Source organism: Bufo gargarizans, chromosome 5, assembly GCF_014858855.1.
Source record: "Bufo gargarizans isolate SCDJY-AF-19 chromosome 5, ASM1485885v1, whole genome shotgun sequence".
Classification (NCBI taxonomy): Eukaryota; Metazoa; Chordata; class Amphibia; order Anura; family Bufonidae; genus Bufo; species Bufo gargarizans.
In genome coordinates this window covers 400169464-400187109 of record NC_058084.1, presented here as the reverse complement: position 1 = coordinate 400187109, position 17646 = coordinate 400169464, and the positions used below count along the sequence as shown (strand labels likewise).

The following is a 17646-nucleotide window of genomic DNA, read 5'->3' as shown; positions in this document are numbered from 1 at the left end:
CGCACACTGTGCCACCAACGATTTATTACAATAGAGGGAGGGGGGGGCGATGGTGGGCGCACACTGTGCCACCAACGATTTCTAACATTAAAGGGAGGAAGGGGGGGGCCCGATGGGGGGGTGCACACTGTGCCACCAACGATATTCAAACTGGGGAGGGGGGGGTCTGCCCCCTGCTGCCTGGCAGCCCTGATCTCTTACAGGGGGATATGATAGTACAATTAACCCCTTTAGGTGCCGCACCTGAAGGGGTTAATTGTGCTATCATATCCCCCTGTAAGAGATCGGGTGCTGCCAGGCAGGGGGCAGTCTTGTACAAAGTTTGCAGTGTATTCTAACTAGAAGCGTCCCCATCACCATGGGAACGCCTCTGTGTTAGAATATACTGTCGGATCTGAGTTTCACGAAGTAGCTCATATCCGACAGTATATTCTAACATAGAGGCGTTCCCATGGTGATGGGGATGCTTCAAGTTAAAATATACCATCGGATTGGAGAAAACTCCAATCCGATGGTATAAAAGAACTCCAGACTTTACATTGAAAGTTAATGGGGACGGATCCGTTTGAAATGGCACCATATTGTGTCAACATCAAACGGATCCGTCCCCATTGACTTGCATTGTAATTCAGGACGGATCCGTTTGGCTCCGCACGGCCAGGCGCACACCAAAACGACTTTTTTTTTATGTCCGTGGATCCTCCAAAAATCAAGGAAGACCCACGGACGAAAAAACGGTCACGGACCCCGTTTTTGCGGACCGTGAAAAAAAACTGTCGTGTGCATGAGGCCTAAGAAAATCTCCAACGTATTTTTAGTACTGCTCCCCCAGCCCCTACATGCTGTCAGCATTTTTTTTGGTCAAAAACTGGCGTTCCACTTTTTTGTAGGATCAGAGCAGTGGAGATGACAGCACTGCCAGATCCGTCACATGACGAACCCCTAGGAGCTCTGCCAGACTTCAGTCATGGGCTCTGTCATTTTAGCAGACACAACTGCGCAGCATGCTCCACTATTGTGTCCAGCATTTTTCATTGACTATTGCAACAAATGCTCCAATGCAAATGTGGACACAGCTGTTACATAAAGTTGGGAGGAGAGTTGTGATGGCCATCCTGGTGTTCTGTAGGACAGAGTTGATGTGAAGCCTCTGACTCAAGGAGATGCCATCAACCTTTGAACAAATTTTTATAAAATTCTGATCTTTGGATTAGTCTAATCATTAGTTTTGTAAAAAAGTGTACACATTGTTTGCTGTTACAACACCAACAAATCTGTTTAATTGGTATAGAAAAGGCTTTACCCATACAAACCTGTAACCTGCTGTGCCTCCTGGAGACCTCCAGTGTCATACATTGAGGCAACCCATCCACATGTGAATTAGAATCAACTGTAAATGACTGAATGTGCCATACAGTAACCGCTAATCTCATGCAGGAAATGTGCTACAACCTGGTGGAGGCGCTGTTGTTGCAAGAATTGCCCAGTTTCTCAGGTATTATTCTTGGGGAAGGGGGGAGGTTGGGTCATACCAATAAATATTGTCAAATGATGAAACCCACAGCAACAAATCTGCAAATCCAGATGGAGATGATGGAAAAAATGGCTGAACAGAAATTGTTCCCATGCAACTCAAAAGACTTTTGCAGATTTTCACTGGTGACTTTTTTGATTGGCCACTTTAAACTATCATGCGGGAGATATTGGGTGGTTTTGGATTGCTATTCGTTTCATTCCTGACTTCGCATGACATGTTTACAGGTGGCAAATCCTCGATATTGTGATGACATTGTAATCGTAGCCACATGGTGCAGAGGTGGGGCACCTAAGGCCACGTTCTAGGTTTAATTACCAGGCCATCACAACTGCAATGATTTGGGGATTTTGCATGTGATTTTTATCATATCAGATTTGTGCAATTTCAACTATGTAAAAAGTTGTTTCCAAGTATCTACACATTGACTGTCATAAGTGTAGTTTCTAAATCTAAAAGGGTTGTCTCACTTCAGCAAATGGCATTTATCTTGTAGCGAAAGTTAATAGAAGGCACTTACTAATGTATTGTGATTCTGCATATTGCCTCCTTTGCTGGCTTGATTAATTTTTCCATCACATTAAACACTGCTTATATCCAGGGGTTATGACCACCCTGCAATCCAGCAATGGTGGCTGTGCTTGCACACTGTAGGAAAGGGCATCGGCACTTTTCCCTGCAAGCACGACCCCAGCTACAGGATTGCAGGGTGGTAGTAACCCCCGGATACAAGCGGTGTATAATGTGATGGAAAAATTTGCTGAACTAAGAAAACCCCTTGAAGGTGGGAAAACCGATTGAAACTATTCTGTTGACAAGGACTTTGCAGTAGTGACCAGTTTCTTGTAATTTCCTGTTCATTGTAGTGGAATCCCAGAGACTGTGCCCTCATCCTCTGTGAACAGGCAGTGCTCTTCAGGCCTGCAGGCCATCATCAATATAGCCGGTGAGTATGTCGCCTGCCCTTCCAAGAATGTTTTTTTGTTTTTGTTTTTTGTACATTTGCGTACTAAAACTTGTGGCTACACCTTTGGCTATCATTGGTTATATTGTCATAAATATATCTATTTTTTTCTATTGTCGCCCATTATTTTATTTTTTTCTACTCTGATTGTGGCTTATGTACCAGCATTTCTAGATGTCGAATAAAGGGGTTTTCCAAGCTTTTTATTTTTTTTATTTATTTTTTTGTAATGTGCCCCCCAACCTTCCCCCTATCAGACCTGTGAAGAGAGCTGTACTTACCTGCTCCCCATTGCTCTTTGGCTGTATTTACTGGACTTCTGATCCCAGCATGTAAACTTCCTGCACAGATGGGGTCACTTGTGCCGCTGCAGCCAATAACTGGCTTCAGCAGTGTCCTATTCAGTGGCACATGACACAACAGTGATGTGCCACTTGGGGTATACTACTTGATCACCCTGGTCCACTAGCTATAATATGTAAAATCTATACAGTAGTGTATTTAACATGTTGAGAAATAATGAGACTACAGATAAACCCTGATATAACATGGAAGTACATACATGGAGATAAAAACCCTCCTATAGCATACAATGTCTTTGCATATTCTGCAAATGTATAAATGTATATATTGTTACAGGTGGCATCAGAAATGGTTCATATGATATTGGATTGGCATGTGGGTAAGAGAAATGCTTATAAGTTACTGTAATTATTGATAGTAGATGTGTTGTGCAGGTAGACAACGAAGGGCTAAGCAGATGCTATCGAAGGTGAAGAAATACATAATTTTGTTTTATTTTTATTTTTTGTTGTATCTAGTTTCGCATGATCAATTCTTGTTCTAGTTGCATGGAAGCCAAAACTAATCTGAGCATTTTGGACAATATTTTATACCATTTAAATTTTATTAAATAATCAAATGTAATGTATAGGACTATGTAAATCTAGTATGTACAGCGAACATTTCAAATGTTACAAATTATAAGCAAATTTAAAGTTCTGAATTTTTTTTTTGCATTTATTTCAGGCGGTTTTTATAATTGTACTTTAGTAAAAATTCTCAACCATTTCCGTTCTGCAGCCTGCGTGTATTTCAATACACAGCAGGTTGCAGAATGCTGTTTACTGTGAAATTATTCACTCAGGTGGTCAGGCAGCTAGATCTCCAGTGGCCTCTGAACTTTGACTTGATAAAAATTGAATGTAGCTCCTCATTCATGAGATAACAGGAGCCTGAGTGACTAATTTCACAATGAATGGCGTATGAGCAGAAAAAAGAGATGTTTTCCCCAAAGGTGTCCATAACCTCTAAATCATATATATTTTTTTTTTTTGGCAAGAGTCAGCAGAAATGTATTTATTTATTTTCTTACAAAGTCTCATATTCCACTAACTTGTGACAAAAAATAAAATCTCACATGGACTCAACATACCCCTCACGGAATCCAAATGCGTGAAATTTTTTAGACCTTTATATTCCAGACTTCTTCTCACGCTTTAGGGCCCCTAAAATGCCAGGGCAGTATAAATACCCCACAAATGACCCCATTTTGGAAAGTAGACACCCCAAGGTATTCGCTGAGGGGTATATTACATAGAAACATAGAAACATAGAATGTGTCGGCAGATAAGAACCATTTGGCCCATCTAGTCTGCCCAATATATCTGAATCCTATGAATAGCCCCGGCCCTATCTTATATGAAGGATGGCCTTATGCCTATCCCATGCATGCTTAAACTCCTTCACTGTATTTGCAGCTACCACTTCTGCAGGAAGGCTATTCCATGCATCCACTACCCTCTCAGTAAAGTAATACTTCCTTATATTACTTTTAAACCTTTGCCCCTCTAATTTAAAACTGTGTCCTCTTGTGGTAGTTTTTCTTCTTTTAAATATGCTCTCCTCCTTTACCGAGTTGATTCCCTTTATGTATTTAAAAGTTTCTATCATATCCCCTCGGTCTCTTCTTTCTTCCAAGCTATACATATTAAGGTCTTTTAACCTTTCCTGGTAAGTTTTTTTTTTTTTTTTTTTTTTTTTTTTTTTCACAATATTTTTATTCAGTTTTGAACAAAATAATACAGGCAGCTAGCAATAGCATTTTATACAGATAACGCTTCCGACATTGATTGCCCGTATCAAGTTAAGGGGAGGAAAGGGGGGAACAAATGGGTGGGGCAGGAGGGACATAGGGAATATAACAAACACAAACATCAATAACCCGGCCATGGTCCAAAAATTATACCCTCTGCTCAGTAATGTGTTATGCATGACTAGAAGTTACAAAACGCTCACTGGTGACTCAAAGGTCTTTTGATGACCTTCAGCTCATTTGCGCTTTGGCGCCACCCAACATGACACATACAGATCACCTACTCCCAAAGATTTCCCCGACACTCTCCTTTACCCATTGGTAGTGGGGAATTTCACTCTCCACTCCCCCCAGTTATTCAAATAATGTTTAAACCTGCCCTGACACGAAGCCAGGGTGCCTTCCATTTCACAATGGAAGCTAACCCGATTGATTACCTCTGAGATGCTCGGAACTTTATCAGATTTCCAGTACTTAGCTATAAGAATTTTAGCTGATGTTAAAATATGAAAAACTATCGTACGATAGGCCTTTGGCACTAAATGCAACCCATTAAGTAATAAGACCAAATCTGGGGTAAAGGGGAGAATTGAGTTAGAAAGCAAGAGAAGCATGCTGGACACTTCCTTCCAAAAGGATTTCAATTTTGCGCATTCCCAGAAAATGTGCATCATACCTCCCCCTTGTTTCCCACATCTCCAGCACACGTTTAACACTTCCGGGTATATTAAGGACAACCTTTCTGGCGTCATATACCATCTGTATATTATTTTCCTAGTAGCCTCCAGGTGGTACGAACACTTAGAGTGCTTCTGGGAGAGCGTGAATATATGTTCCCATGCAATTTGATCTGTAGGCATATTCAAATCCTTGGCCCATTTGTCTAAACCTGTTACGGTCTCTTTGCTATAAGCTTCCAGGAGTAACCGATAAAACTTAGAAATACCCTTCTCCTTACTACTTTTACTGCTGAAGAATATGGCAAACAATGAGTCGGAGCTACCCACCTCCTCTGGTAAAGACCTCAATAGGGATCTCAGCCTCAGATATTTGTAAAACTCTCTATTAGGGATCTCAAATGTACGAGATATATCAGAAAATTGCTGCATCCCAGACTCACCCCATACCTCTCTTACTGTTTTAATTCCTTTCTGCCTCCACAAGCTAAATGAAATATCTGGAATCATCTGCTCTATAGCTTCCAACGGTATATCCAATCTCTTCATGTGCATTAACTCTTTAGCTAAAATAACATTCTTCCACAACACTAACCCTGCCTTAATCAAAGCTGATTTGGATTCTCTACTCGACGGATCAATATATGGGCATTGTAAAGTCACCCCAATATTGTTAATATCCGACGTGTTTGTCTCTATCTGCACCCATAATGGAGGATTCGGATCTATCAGACTTTGTCTCATGGGCGTCAAGAGTGCCGCATAGTGGTAATAAAGTAAATTAGGAAAACTAAGACCTCCCAAGGCAATTGGTCTATATAAGGTGGCAGCCGCAACCCTATGTCTGGCATTTTTCCATACGAAACGCAGCAGCAAAGATTGCAATTTCGCGATATATTTTTTGGACACCGAAATTGGAACATTCCTGAACACATATAAAATTTTTGGCAGCACCATCATTTTTATCGTTGCAATCCGACCTACCCATGATAATTCAGTACCTGCATACGCTTTAATATCCTCAGCTATTGTACCCACCAGTGGTTCGTAGTTGACTTTAAATAGCTTTTTAGAAGGGAATGGCAGTTCTACCCCCAAATATGTAATACTATCTTCCGCCCATTTAAACGGGAATTTAGAAGCTATTGATACTTGATCAGCAGGGGCCAGTCCCATATTTAACACTACCGACTTGTTAACATTGAGTTTGTAGTATGAAACTGTGCTAAATTCCTCTAGAATGGATAAAACTGCACTTAAGGAATTGGCCGGATCGGTCAACACTAAAATGACGTCATCCGCAAATAATCCTATTTTATGTTCCATCCCTCCAACTTGTACTCCCGATACATTACAGGCCCCCCGAATATATTCTGCCAGTGGTTCCATAACCAAGGTGAAGATTAGGGGTGATAACGGGCACCCTTGACGAGTTCCGTTTGTGATGGGGAACCCCTTAGACATAAAACCAGAAGTCAGAACTCTAGCCGACGGTTTAGAATACATAGCCAATATCGCTGTTTTCGCTTCCCCCACAATTCCAAATTTATCTAATATCTTATCCAGATAACCCCAATGAACCCTGTCGAACGCCTTCTCCGCATCCAGGGATAGAAGCAGAGAAGGCGTTCCACGCCGTTCCACCAATTCAATCAGGTCTATGAACCTCCTGGTGCCATCTGCTGATTGCCTGCCTTTTACAAATCCCACTTGGTCAGCATGGACCAAGCTAGGAAGAATCTCCGCCAATCTCACCGCTAGGATCTTTGCATACAGTTTTAAATCTGTATTCAACAGAGAGATTGGACGAAAATTCTCTGGTTTATCTGGAGACTTCCCAGGTTTTGGCAATGTGATAATAGTAGCCTCCAGCATTTCAGCCGGGAAATCCCCCCCCTTCCTTACCTCATTGAACAGTTTCCTAAGCGAAGTTACTAGGTAATCCTTAAATTCCTTATAATAACTATTTGTAAGGCCATCCGGACCAGGAGCCTTATTAGGTTTCAAACCTCTAATGGCGCTAATTATTTCCTCATCCGTAATTTCTGCCTTAAGAACCTCCAGGTGAGATTGGGAAATTACAGGTAATTTCACCCCCTCTAGGAATTTAGTGATTCCCTCCGATGATGGCTGGACCGTTTTGTCATTTAGTTTAAGATTATAAAGTGACGAGTAAAACACAGCCATTTCCTCAGCTATCAATTGAGGATCAAAGATTTTTGTACCAGTGCCGCTAAGTATGTAGGGAAGTTTCAATTTACATTGCCTCGCTTTTAGCCTAGAAGCCAATAAAGAACCCGCCTTGTTATCCCTCCCATAGTATTGGGCCTTCATCCGTCTGAGCGCCAGATCATACTTGTGTAAATCCAGGACATACAATTCCTGTCTCAGTTGTTTCAGTTCTAGTTCGCGTGTTGCACAGAACACTTTCTTATTTAGGGAGCTAAGCCTAATGATAGAGTTGACCAGCCGAGCCCTATGAGCTTCCCTTTCTCGTTTGTCTTTAGCTGCTAAACTAAGAAAGTGCCCCCTAGCAAAAGCTTTATGGGCACACCATACCGACCTGATATTAACTTCCCCTGTATCATTATAGGAGAAAAATTCTTTGATAGATCTATGCGACCCTTCAGTATATTTTGCTGAATGAAGAATTCTCTCATTTAAACGCCATGCCGTACGTGTGCCTGACCTAAACCGTTCCATAAGCGAAACATGAACTGGGGCATGGTCAGACCAACTAATATAACCTATGTCACAAGAAATAACTTTAGGCAGAGTGTCCAAATCAGAGAGAATGAGATCAATCCTAGAATAAGTTTTATGTCTCTGGGAGAAAAAGCTATAATCCCGTTCGTCAGCATGTTTGGCCCGCCAGATATCAACCAATCCTTCCTTTTGCGTGGCTAAGAAAAGTTTGGATGGCGAGTCTTGCTTCTCTGCTGCCGAAGAATCTAGCGCTGGCCACATCAGTGAATTAAAATCCCCCATGACTAATAAGGAACCAGCTTTGAGACCTGAGACCACGTTGAGCAATTTACGAATAAATTTCAAAGGCCCCTTATTTGGCGCATATAGTGCTACCAATGTTAATGGAATGTTATTGATCTCACATACCAAAATAATATACCGCCCCCCAGTGTCTATTTTTGAGTCAACCAACTTAAATGCCACAGAATCTTTTATGGCTATTGATACTCCTCTCTTTTTCTTATCCTTTAGGGTGGATGAGAACACATACGGATATCTTTTATGTTTAAATCTATGTGCATCAGCTGTGACCAGGTGCGTCTCCTGCACACACAGGACATCCGAATTATCCAGCAGCGCATTTCTCCACAGCTGAGCTCTTTTAAAGGGACTGTTAAGACCCTTTGCATTCACAGTAGTAAGCTTAATCACCATTTTGACAGTAAGAATAAGAGCTATTCAATATAGGCTCCCATTCCCCATTCCCACTTCCCTTCAATGAGCCTTGCATATAGTAAGCATGCATAATACGAGTACACAAGACCGGACCATGGTTCACAAGAAAAAACAAAACATTAAACAAGTAAACCTCAACTTTGTCAAATCTGGACGCCGACCCCATTGCGTCCTAACGGGGGTTACAGAAACCACCAACGACCGTTTAAGCCTAATAATGACACAATGTCTGTGAATTGGCAATAACGGAATTGAATCCTTCATCCCCGCATACAACCTCTTCAGGTATCTGGTGTGCGTCCACTGGTCACCTCAGACCACTCGCCATCCAGCTTAGTCGGAGAAGAAGCCTTGGATCTTTGTGGAATGTTTGTTGACAAGTTCCAATTGTCTAATAACGACACTGCCTCATCCACTGTTGAAGCCACAAATTTCTTGCCTCTGTATGATATGAGAAGCTTCGCCGGGAATCCCCACCGGTATTGAACGCCATGATGCCGAAGAATTCTGGCCGCCTCCTGAAATTCTCTCCTCTTAGACAGCGTGGCAGCTGACAAATCCGTATAAAGGGACACAGCTTGAAATCTATCCGGCAAGTTAGGATTCTCTCTGGCAGCCGCCATTATTCTCTCCTTTACGTGATAGAAAGTAATCCGCGCTAAGACATCCCTTGGCACCTCAGCTGGCAGACTTTTGGGCTTAGGGATCCTGTGAGCCCTATCAATATATAACTCAGATTGTGACAGGTCCGGTAGTAAGGCCACAAATAAGTCCGTTTAGAAAAACGTGCAGCTCCTCTTGCTTGACCGTTTCGGGAATGCCGCGGAACCGTATATTATTTCTACGAGAACGGTCCTCCAAATCAATCACTTTTGCTCTCAGAAACTTTAGTTCCTCTTCTTTTTCATTCTGTGTATCTACCAGATCGTTATGCGCTCTGGCAAACTCCGCCATTTTATTTTCCAGATGAGACGTTCTGTGTCCGACAGCTATTATCTCTCTTTGCAAGGGCACAATCATTTCTTTAATGTCCGCTTGTAGGGACTTCCTCAGGTCTCCCATCAAAGAAATAAGCATGGATTCAGTCAGGGGATTATCTCCCCTTCTTGACTCGGAGGAAAGTAGGAGCTCTTCCTGATACTTCAACAGAGCCGATCTGCTGTGTGCCCCTGGGCTTTCATTCTGCCCCGTTAGCATGCTATGCTGCCTTCCCCCATTACCTGTGACTACAGCTGCGGTAACGGCATTCTGAGCGCCAACAAGGTCACACTGGGGTGTCATCATCCGAATCCCTGGGGATCCGATGTTCGCTTGTAGCGAGGGAGAGGCTGCCGGGCTCGCGTGGATATGGTCCGCTGCTGTGCACAGGGCCGCGCTTCCACCCGCGCCATCTTGGCTGCCGCTTACCGCCGGGAAGAACTCGGTGAGTTTGGTTGATGTCGGCTTCTTTTTTGGCTTCACCATGTTGCTCTAAATCCGTCTCCAGCTGGGGAAAAGTTCAGCTCACTGAAAAGCCTTATATTAACGCTGTGAGCCGCTAGTTAGGCTTAATGGCACCGGAGCTCAGCTAGTGTGCGTCTTGCTCCATGCGCCGCCGGCCACGCCCCCCCTTTCCTGGTAAGTTTTATCCTGCAATCCATGTACTAGTTTAGTAGCTCTTCTCTGAACTCTCTCTAGAGTATCTATATCCTTCTGGAGATATGGCCTCCAGTACTGCGCACAATACTCCAAGTGAGGTCTCATGAAAGATTAAACTTTTTGTCGCAGGTTAGCAGAAAGGGAGACTTTGTGAGAAAAAAATAAATCATTTTCTGCTAACTTGTGCCCAAAAAAAATCTTCTATGAACTGACCATGCCCCTCACGGAATACTTTGGGGTGTCTTCTTTCCAAAATGGGGTCACATGTGGAGTATTTATAATGCCCTGGCATTTTAGGGTCCCTAAAGCGTGAGAAGCCTGGAATCCAAATGCCTAAAAATGCCCTCTTAAAAGGTACTCATTGGAATTTGGGCCCCTTTGCGCACCTAGGCTGCAAAAAGTCACATGTGGTATTGCCGTACTCAGGAGAAGTTGGGCAATGTGTTTTGGGGTGTACTTTAACATATACCCATGCTGGGTGAGAGAAATATCTGTAAAATGACAACTTTGGATAAAAAAAAAAAAAGGAAAAGTTGTCTTTTAGAGATTTCTCTCACCCAGCATGGGTATATGTAAAAATACACCCCAAAACACATTGCCCAACTTCTCCTGAGTACGGCGATACCACGTGTGACACTTTTTTTGCAGCCAAGATGCGCAAAGGGGCCCAAATTCCAATGAGTACTTTCAGGATTTCACAGGGCATTTTTTATGAATTTGGATTCCAAACTACTTCTCACGCTTTAGGGCCCCTAAAATGCCAGGGCAGTATAAATACCCCACATGTGACCCCATTTTGGAAAGAAGACACCCCAAGGTATTCCGTGAGGGGTATGGTTGGTTCATGTAAAATTTTATTTTTTGTCACAAGTTAGTGGAATATGAGACTTTGTAAGAAAAAAAATATATATAATTTTCCGCTAACTTGTGACAAAAAATAACTTCCATGAACTCACTATGCCCATCATCGAATACCTTAGGGTGTCTACTTTTCATAAGTAGAGTGCGTAAATTTAATTTTTTTGCACCATAGCTTGTAAAAGCTATAACTTTTACCCAAACCAATAAATATACACTTATTGCATTTTTTTATTTTTATCAAAGACGTGTAGAACAATAAATTTAGAGAAATTTATATAGAAATGTAGTTTTAATTGAAAAATTTTACAACCGAAAGTAAATGATGTTTTTTGCAAAAAATTTCGATTAATATAAAAAAAAGTAAAAATGTCAGCAGCAATGAAATGCCACCAAATTAAAGCTCTATTAGTGAGAAGAAAAGGAGGTAAAATTCATTTGGGTGGTAAGTTGTATGACCGAGCAATAAACCATGAAAGTAGTGTAGTGCAGAAGTGTAAAAAGTGGTCTGGTCATTAAGGGGGTTTAAGCTAGGGGAACTGAGGTGGTTAAATTAATGTCTAAATGCTTGTTTATTGGTTACTTTATGTGAGGGATGGACAAAACCTATTCAGGCTACTTTCACACTAGCGTTCGTCGGTCCGCTCGTGAGCTCCGTTTGAAGGGGCTCACGAGCGGACCCGAACGCAGCCGTCCAGCCCTGATGCAGTCTGAATGGAGCGGATCCGCTCAGACTGCATCAGTCTGGCGGCGTTCAGCCTCCGCTCCGCTCAGCAGGCGGACAGCTGAACGCTGCTTGCAGCGATCGGGTGTCCGCCTGGCCGTGCGGATCCGTCCAGACTTACAATGTAAGTCAATGGGGACGGATCCGTTTGAAGATGCCACAATATGGCTCAATCTTCAGGCGGATCCGTCCCCCATTGACTTTACATTGAAAGTCTGGACGGATCCGTACGAGGCTATTTTCACACTTAGCTGTTATATGCTAAAATAATGCAGACGGATCCGTTCTGAACGGAGCCTCCGTCTGCATTATTATGATCGGATCCGTTCAGAACGGATCCGATTGAACGCTAGTGTGAAAGTAGCCTAACCAGGTCACTATGGGGACTATTTAGGACTGGCTGGTTCTGAATGGATGGCGCTAGATCCCATCACTGACCAACCACACCCGCCGTGAAGAGAGGGCAGTGTGTTAGTAGGGTACAGTAGATTGGTTATAGGAAGTTTCTTGCCACAAGAGCTTGTAGGTGAGTACACGAGGGAGACTGCAAATACTTTGAATAGAAATAGCCTGAGGCAGACCTGCTGTGACTGTCCGCTCTGGAGGTGGGTGAGGGTGACCCTCTTTAGGTCTAGTGGTCGCTTCCATGGGCCTGCTATGATTTTTGTGACTAAGTGGGTTTCATGTGACTTTTATCAACGCGGGTAGACAGTATTGACTACTAGTAAGTGGGTGTTCTAGTAAGTCGGGAGCAGAATGTTTACAACTAGAGGGAGAGCACTGCTAAGAACCTTTAGGAAGAGCTCAATTCTTACTACTGACAGAAGAGAGGAAGGAGGGGAGAAAATCTGAAGAGGTATGTAAAGCTGGCCGTGCCCGTATTGCATCCTGCAAACAGTAGGTCTGCAATATAATGGGCACCAGCCATGTGCGCATTGTATCATGGATGCCATTTACTTGAATGGGTCTGCAATCTGGAGTGGAATGCCAGGGAAGCACTACGGAGTGGTTTTTTTTTTTTTTTTCTTTCTCAGTGCAGATCAGACCCATGCAAGCTGAATGGGTCTGCATCTGTCAGCGCAGGCCACACAGACGGCACACAGGCCCTTAGCCTTAGGGCTCATGCACATGACAGTTATACCGCTCCCGTGCGCATGATGTATGCCGCTTTGGGACATATGGCCCGCTCATGGAGGGCATACAGTTGTGTGCATGAGCCAGCCCTTAGCCTGTTGTCTTGACAGCTTTTATGGCCGCTACTTGTGTATGAAGTGAATTAAAGATGTGAGTGCATTTAACTGTTGGGTACATTTATATATTTAAAGGGTTGTCCAGGAATAAAAAGGTTTGTCCCCCAGAAATGTCAGTGCTTGTCCATGGATTGTTTTTGGTGTGGAAACGCAGCTCCATTCTGTTGAAGCGGGGCCTTTTTTCCTAATCCCATAGAATCCCTTTATTGCGGCTCTGTTCTGTGTATTACGCCACAGAAAGCCCAGCCCCGATCAGAGGTAAATGCCATCCTGTGTCTGAGCAAAGGTTGCTTTGCATAATGAATTCTTGCACAATCTTCTCTGCTGTTGGGTTTAATGTATCAGTTTACACATTCATTGCCAAAGTTTACTGTGTGCAGAGGTTAAGATATCATTATCAGAATTGAAGCGCTATTAATTTGATAAAACTTTAATGAGCGATCTATCCTCACATTAGGTCATCAATATCAGAGCGGTGGGCTCCAACTCCCTGCACTCCTGTTGATCATCTGCTTGAAATGGGCCACGGCGCTAGTGCCAACACTAGGTCCACTTCAATGTTTACCTGCACACCCCTTCAAACAGCTGATCGGTGGGGATGCCGGGAGTTTTATTCTCACTAATCTGATATTGGTGATCTGTCCAGCCCCGGAGGTTTTTTCGTTTTGAGTTTGTTTTTCACTCTGTGCCTTTCTGGGGTCATAGCTGTTTTATTTTTCCATTCCCATAGCTGTATGAGGGCTTGTTTTTTGTGGGACAAGTTGCACTTTCTAATTCCACCATTTAATATCCCATTCCATGTAGTAGGGAGCTGGTAAAAAATTCCAAACTGGGGGGGGGGGGGGGGAATAAAAAATACACAATTCTGCAACAGTTCTAGTTTTTTTTAATGGCGTTCCCTGTACGATAAGTGACCTGTTACTTTCATTCTCCAGGTCAGTACGATTACGGTGATACCACATATATGTATCATTTTTCATGCGTTTTAATACTGGGGGGGGGGGGGGGGACATTGAAACTAATTTTTTTTTCTTTTCGTTGCCATAGTCTACTTCCCTATAACTTTGAGCCCTCACATGTAAGGAGATCTGTAGTTTTTTTGATTGATCCCATTTTGGGGTCTGTCTTCATTATATTTCATGTGGAAGGTGAAGTGACCAAAAAAAGTTAAATTGGCAACCCCCCCATTTTGTTGCTTGCTGCATAGGATAAATATTTTTATATTTTAATAGTACGGGCGTATTTCCATGCAGCGATGCCCATGATGTGTATTTATTTTTAGTATGTATGTATGTATGTATGTATAACCAGTAAAATATATATATCAGATTGCTTCTCTCATGGAGTTTGAGAGACACGCTACATTCCTATGGAGCCCTGCGTACATGTACAGCTCTGGTCGGGAAGGGGTTAAAATCATGATTCCAGACAACCTCTTTAAAAAGCAGATCAAATGTTACAATTTCCTGAAAGTGGTCTACAAGAAGAGACCTAGAGTAATATTTATTTTACTAGATTATTTTTATTTTTTTCTGAAATTTGCAAAATCAGTACTAATAGAACCTTCCAAAAAGCAGGCCATAGATATGTAGCATTACATGCTGGCCAATCCGATGAAAGCCTGACCATGTAATAGATAGTATGCCAAGTCTGTGAGAGCCATTTTGGATGATAAGGGGTCAAAGTGCTTGAAGCTGTTTTTTTACTCTGGTCGTGGTGGTGCAGTGTGAATTGCAGCTGTTTGCCCCATTCAAGTGAATTGGAGATGAAGCGGTAATTTTAAAGCATACAAAGAGACCCTGCTCAACCGCAGGACACTGCAGGTGCAGTGGGGCCAGGAAATACGGAATAGAAAAAGGTGAAGTCCACCATGCAGTGTCTCTGTTAAAACATCATTTAATAAAGTCTGTTGAATTCTGTCATAGAATTGCGTTATGGTCTGTTGTGACGGAATCCATAATGCAATTCACCTTTTACCACCAAACTAAGTGTGAACTAATTTTATAAGCGGAAATTTGCTCATCTCTAAATATAATGCTATGTGACCCGGTCAGTGCTGGGAGGTCAGGCCGGGAGCTGAACACCTGGATTTGTGTTAACTGTTTAATATTTCATTTTTTTTTTTTCGGTAAATGTTTCCTGTAATTTATTAAAGTTGTTCTTTGGTCTCTCAAACCTAAAAATATAACTAATCTATGTGAATGTTTGACAGTTGTGAAGGTCAGTACATGAAATGGAGGATCACGCAAGGATTTTCTGAACAGAATTATGAAGTAATTTCTTTATTCGATATTGCGACAGACAAAGCCGGTTATTGTTACTCTTGTTACTCTTGTTTCAGGGTTGAATCCATGAGCCTCAGAAGTGGAGGAGATCCTGGAGACATTGGTCCCCGTACTATGGATGAAAGTAATGCCAGGGACTGTTTGATCCCCATGGGGTAAATTACTAGAGTACTGAAAATACAAATGTATTGGAATAATTATATTTAAAATGAAGAAACTTGGCAAACATTTACGCAAAAAAAAAAAAAAAAAATGTTTAACTACCGTAGTTATGTGTTCATATCTATGTGTTTTAAACTAACAGATATCAGCCAAACCCTATGCGGACAGGTCCTGCAGTTATACCCCCTTCCATGTCAGAGGCTCTGTTAAGGGTCTCAATCGCAAAATCCTTCCAAGATATCAAAGTCCTGCATGCAGAGCTATTTTTGTCTGGTAAAATGATGGACCCCCTAACTGAAACCTGATGACTATGAGGTCTACTTGGCACAGGTCCTCTCAATTATGTGGAGATACTTCCATTAGTCATTACTTTCCTATAAAGAGCAGAACAGAAATCCTTAGAGGTGATGTGAACACCTCTTAAGCAAGTGGTAGGGGACAGATGGATGGGCGTATGCCTGATGGATCAGACTACACCGGGTTTGTTTGTAGTCTACCTTGGAGACACGTGTAGAGATTTATTTACAGGTGTTTTGTGCACCTGTCTGCGCTGCGCTGGCTTGAGATGTGCAACAATTAAGCGGAAAAAGTCTGGTACTGTTAGCCAGTAGAAACCTAGTTTATTGCTCCCATTAAGAAAAACAAGAGTCCTGCAGGTATGACACCATTGGGTCTCAACATGGCTCTCTTTAGCAGGCATAATATATCAAAGAGCCTGAAGAAACCAATATTATATATTATAATATAATTTTGCGGCCTGCTGGAGATGTCTGGATCTGGCACTGTCAGAAGCTACTGGACACCCCCCAGGCCCCATTCACTATATTGGGGACCAGCAGAGATCCTGCATGCAGTGGTATTTGTCTACTCTGCATATTTGCCGGGTTGTGGCCACATCGGTCCCCATTATCCCGGAATGCAGAAAGATCCAGAAGACTGTTCCCTGCCGGATCTCTTAAAAGCAAATGTGAAACAGGCCTAACAAAAAAGCTTGGAGAATGAGACCATAATTAGCTTATACATAAGCGGTGTGTACGGTATGATTTGATATCTCAGAGACTTGGTGTCCCCGCTATCTCTGGAGCAAATTTCTTTAGATCTTATTAGATGCCATAAATCCTTGAGATAAATTCAGTCCTTGGTTCACTGTGTCAAACAGGGTCATAAATTTGTATTGCCAAATTCCTCTGCCTCTTTGAGATTTGAAAATGCCTTTCATCACATGTTCATTGTGTCCTGGGCTACAAAAAATGCTTGGCTATAGGAAAATGAACCTTTTCCTCTAATTGTGCGGCAATGAAACCTCATCCACGCCATTAAAATATCATACCTGTTTCTCCGATTTACAGCAATAAAACAATTGAGGTGCACACCACTTCATAACTGTAGTGCCTCTTGGGCTGCCCATGCGCCAGAACTGAAATCTACCCCAAACAGAATAGATTTCAGTTCTTCGGAGGTCCTGTCCATGGCTCGCCCCATTCTGCCCAAGCCTTGCCCACTTTTTCAAAAGTGCCAACAGTGGTGGAAAGAGTAGAAAGCCACAAATTTCAGTGCAAAATGGTACTTGTGCCCAAATGTGACTTTTCTTTGGCACAAAGTTTTTACTAAATACCCTCCATGGTGCCACATTCATCAAAAGTATGTTCATCTTGGCTAATGTCTTTGTTAAAACTCGTCTAATTTATTGACATTGCAATAAAATGTATGACTGCATGTGCCCTGAGTCAATGTGGATGCTACCTTTATTTCACTTGTAACTTCTCTGATCACTCCCGTTGCTCTTTAACCCCTTGATCACAATAAGGTTGGGCTGCTTTTAGTCCAGCAGGAAGGTCCTTAATGTAAGGCACTGTATAAATATGGCACCCTGCATGCTGTTGAGCTCAGCACCATAGGCAGTATACACTTTATCCCAATTGTTGTCTTGAGGTAAATTTAAAAAATTCGGACCCCTTAAGTGTAAAATGTGTTTAAGCGTTTGTCAGCTCCAGTAGATCAGATCCCAGATAAGTGACTCCCTTCTATTACCTATA

General features: G+C 42.4%; 1 protein-coding gene across 1 annotated transcript in view; it reads left to right on the top strand.

The window, feature by feature from the left end:
• ACAA1 (acetyl-CoA acyltransferase 1) overlaps positions 1-17646 on the top strand; it is a 38046-nt gene that overhangs the window by 6359 nt on the left and 14041 nt on the right. Inside the window, exons 3-6 of the mRNA XM_044295731.1 lie at positions 1438-1495; positions 2401-2480; positions 3138-3180; positions 15505-15603. Of these exons, the coding sequence (XP_044151666.1) occupies positions 1438-1495; positions 2401-2480; positions 3138-3180; positions 15505-15603 (280 nt within the window). The remainder of the gene's footprint in view (positions 1-1437; positions 1496-2400; positions 2481-3137; positions 3181-15504; positions 15604-17646) is intronic.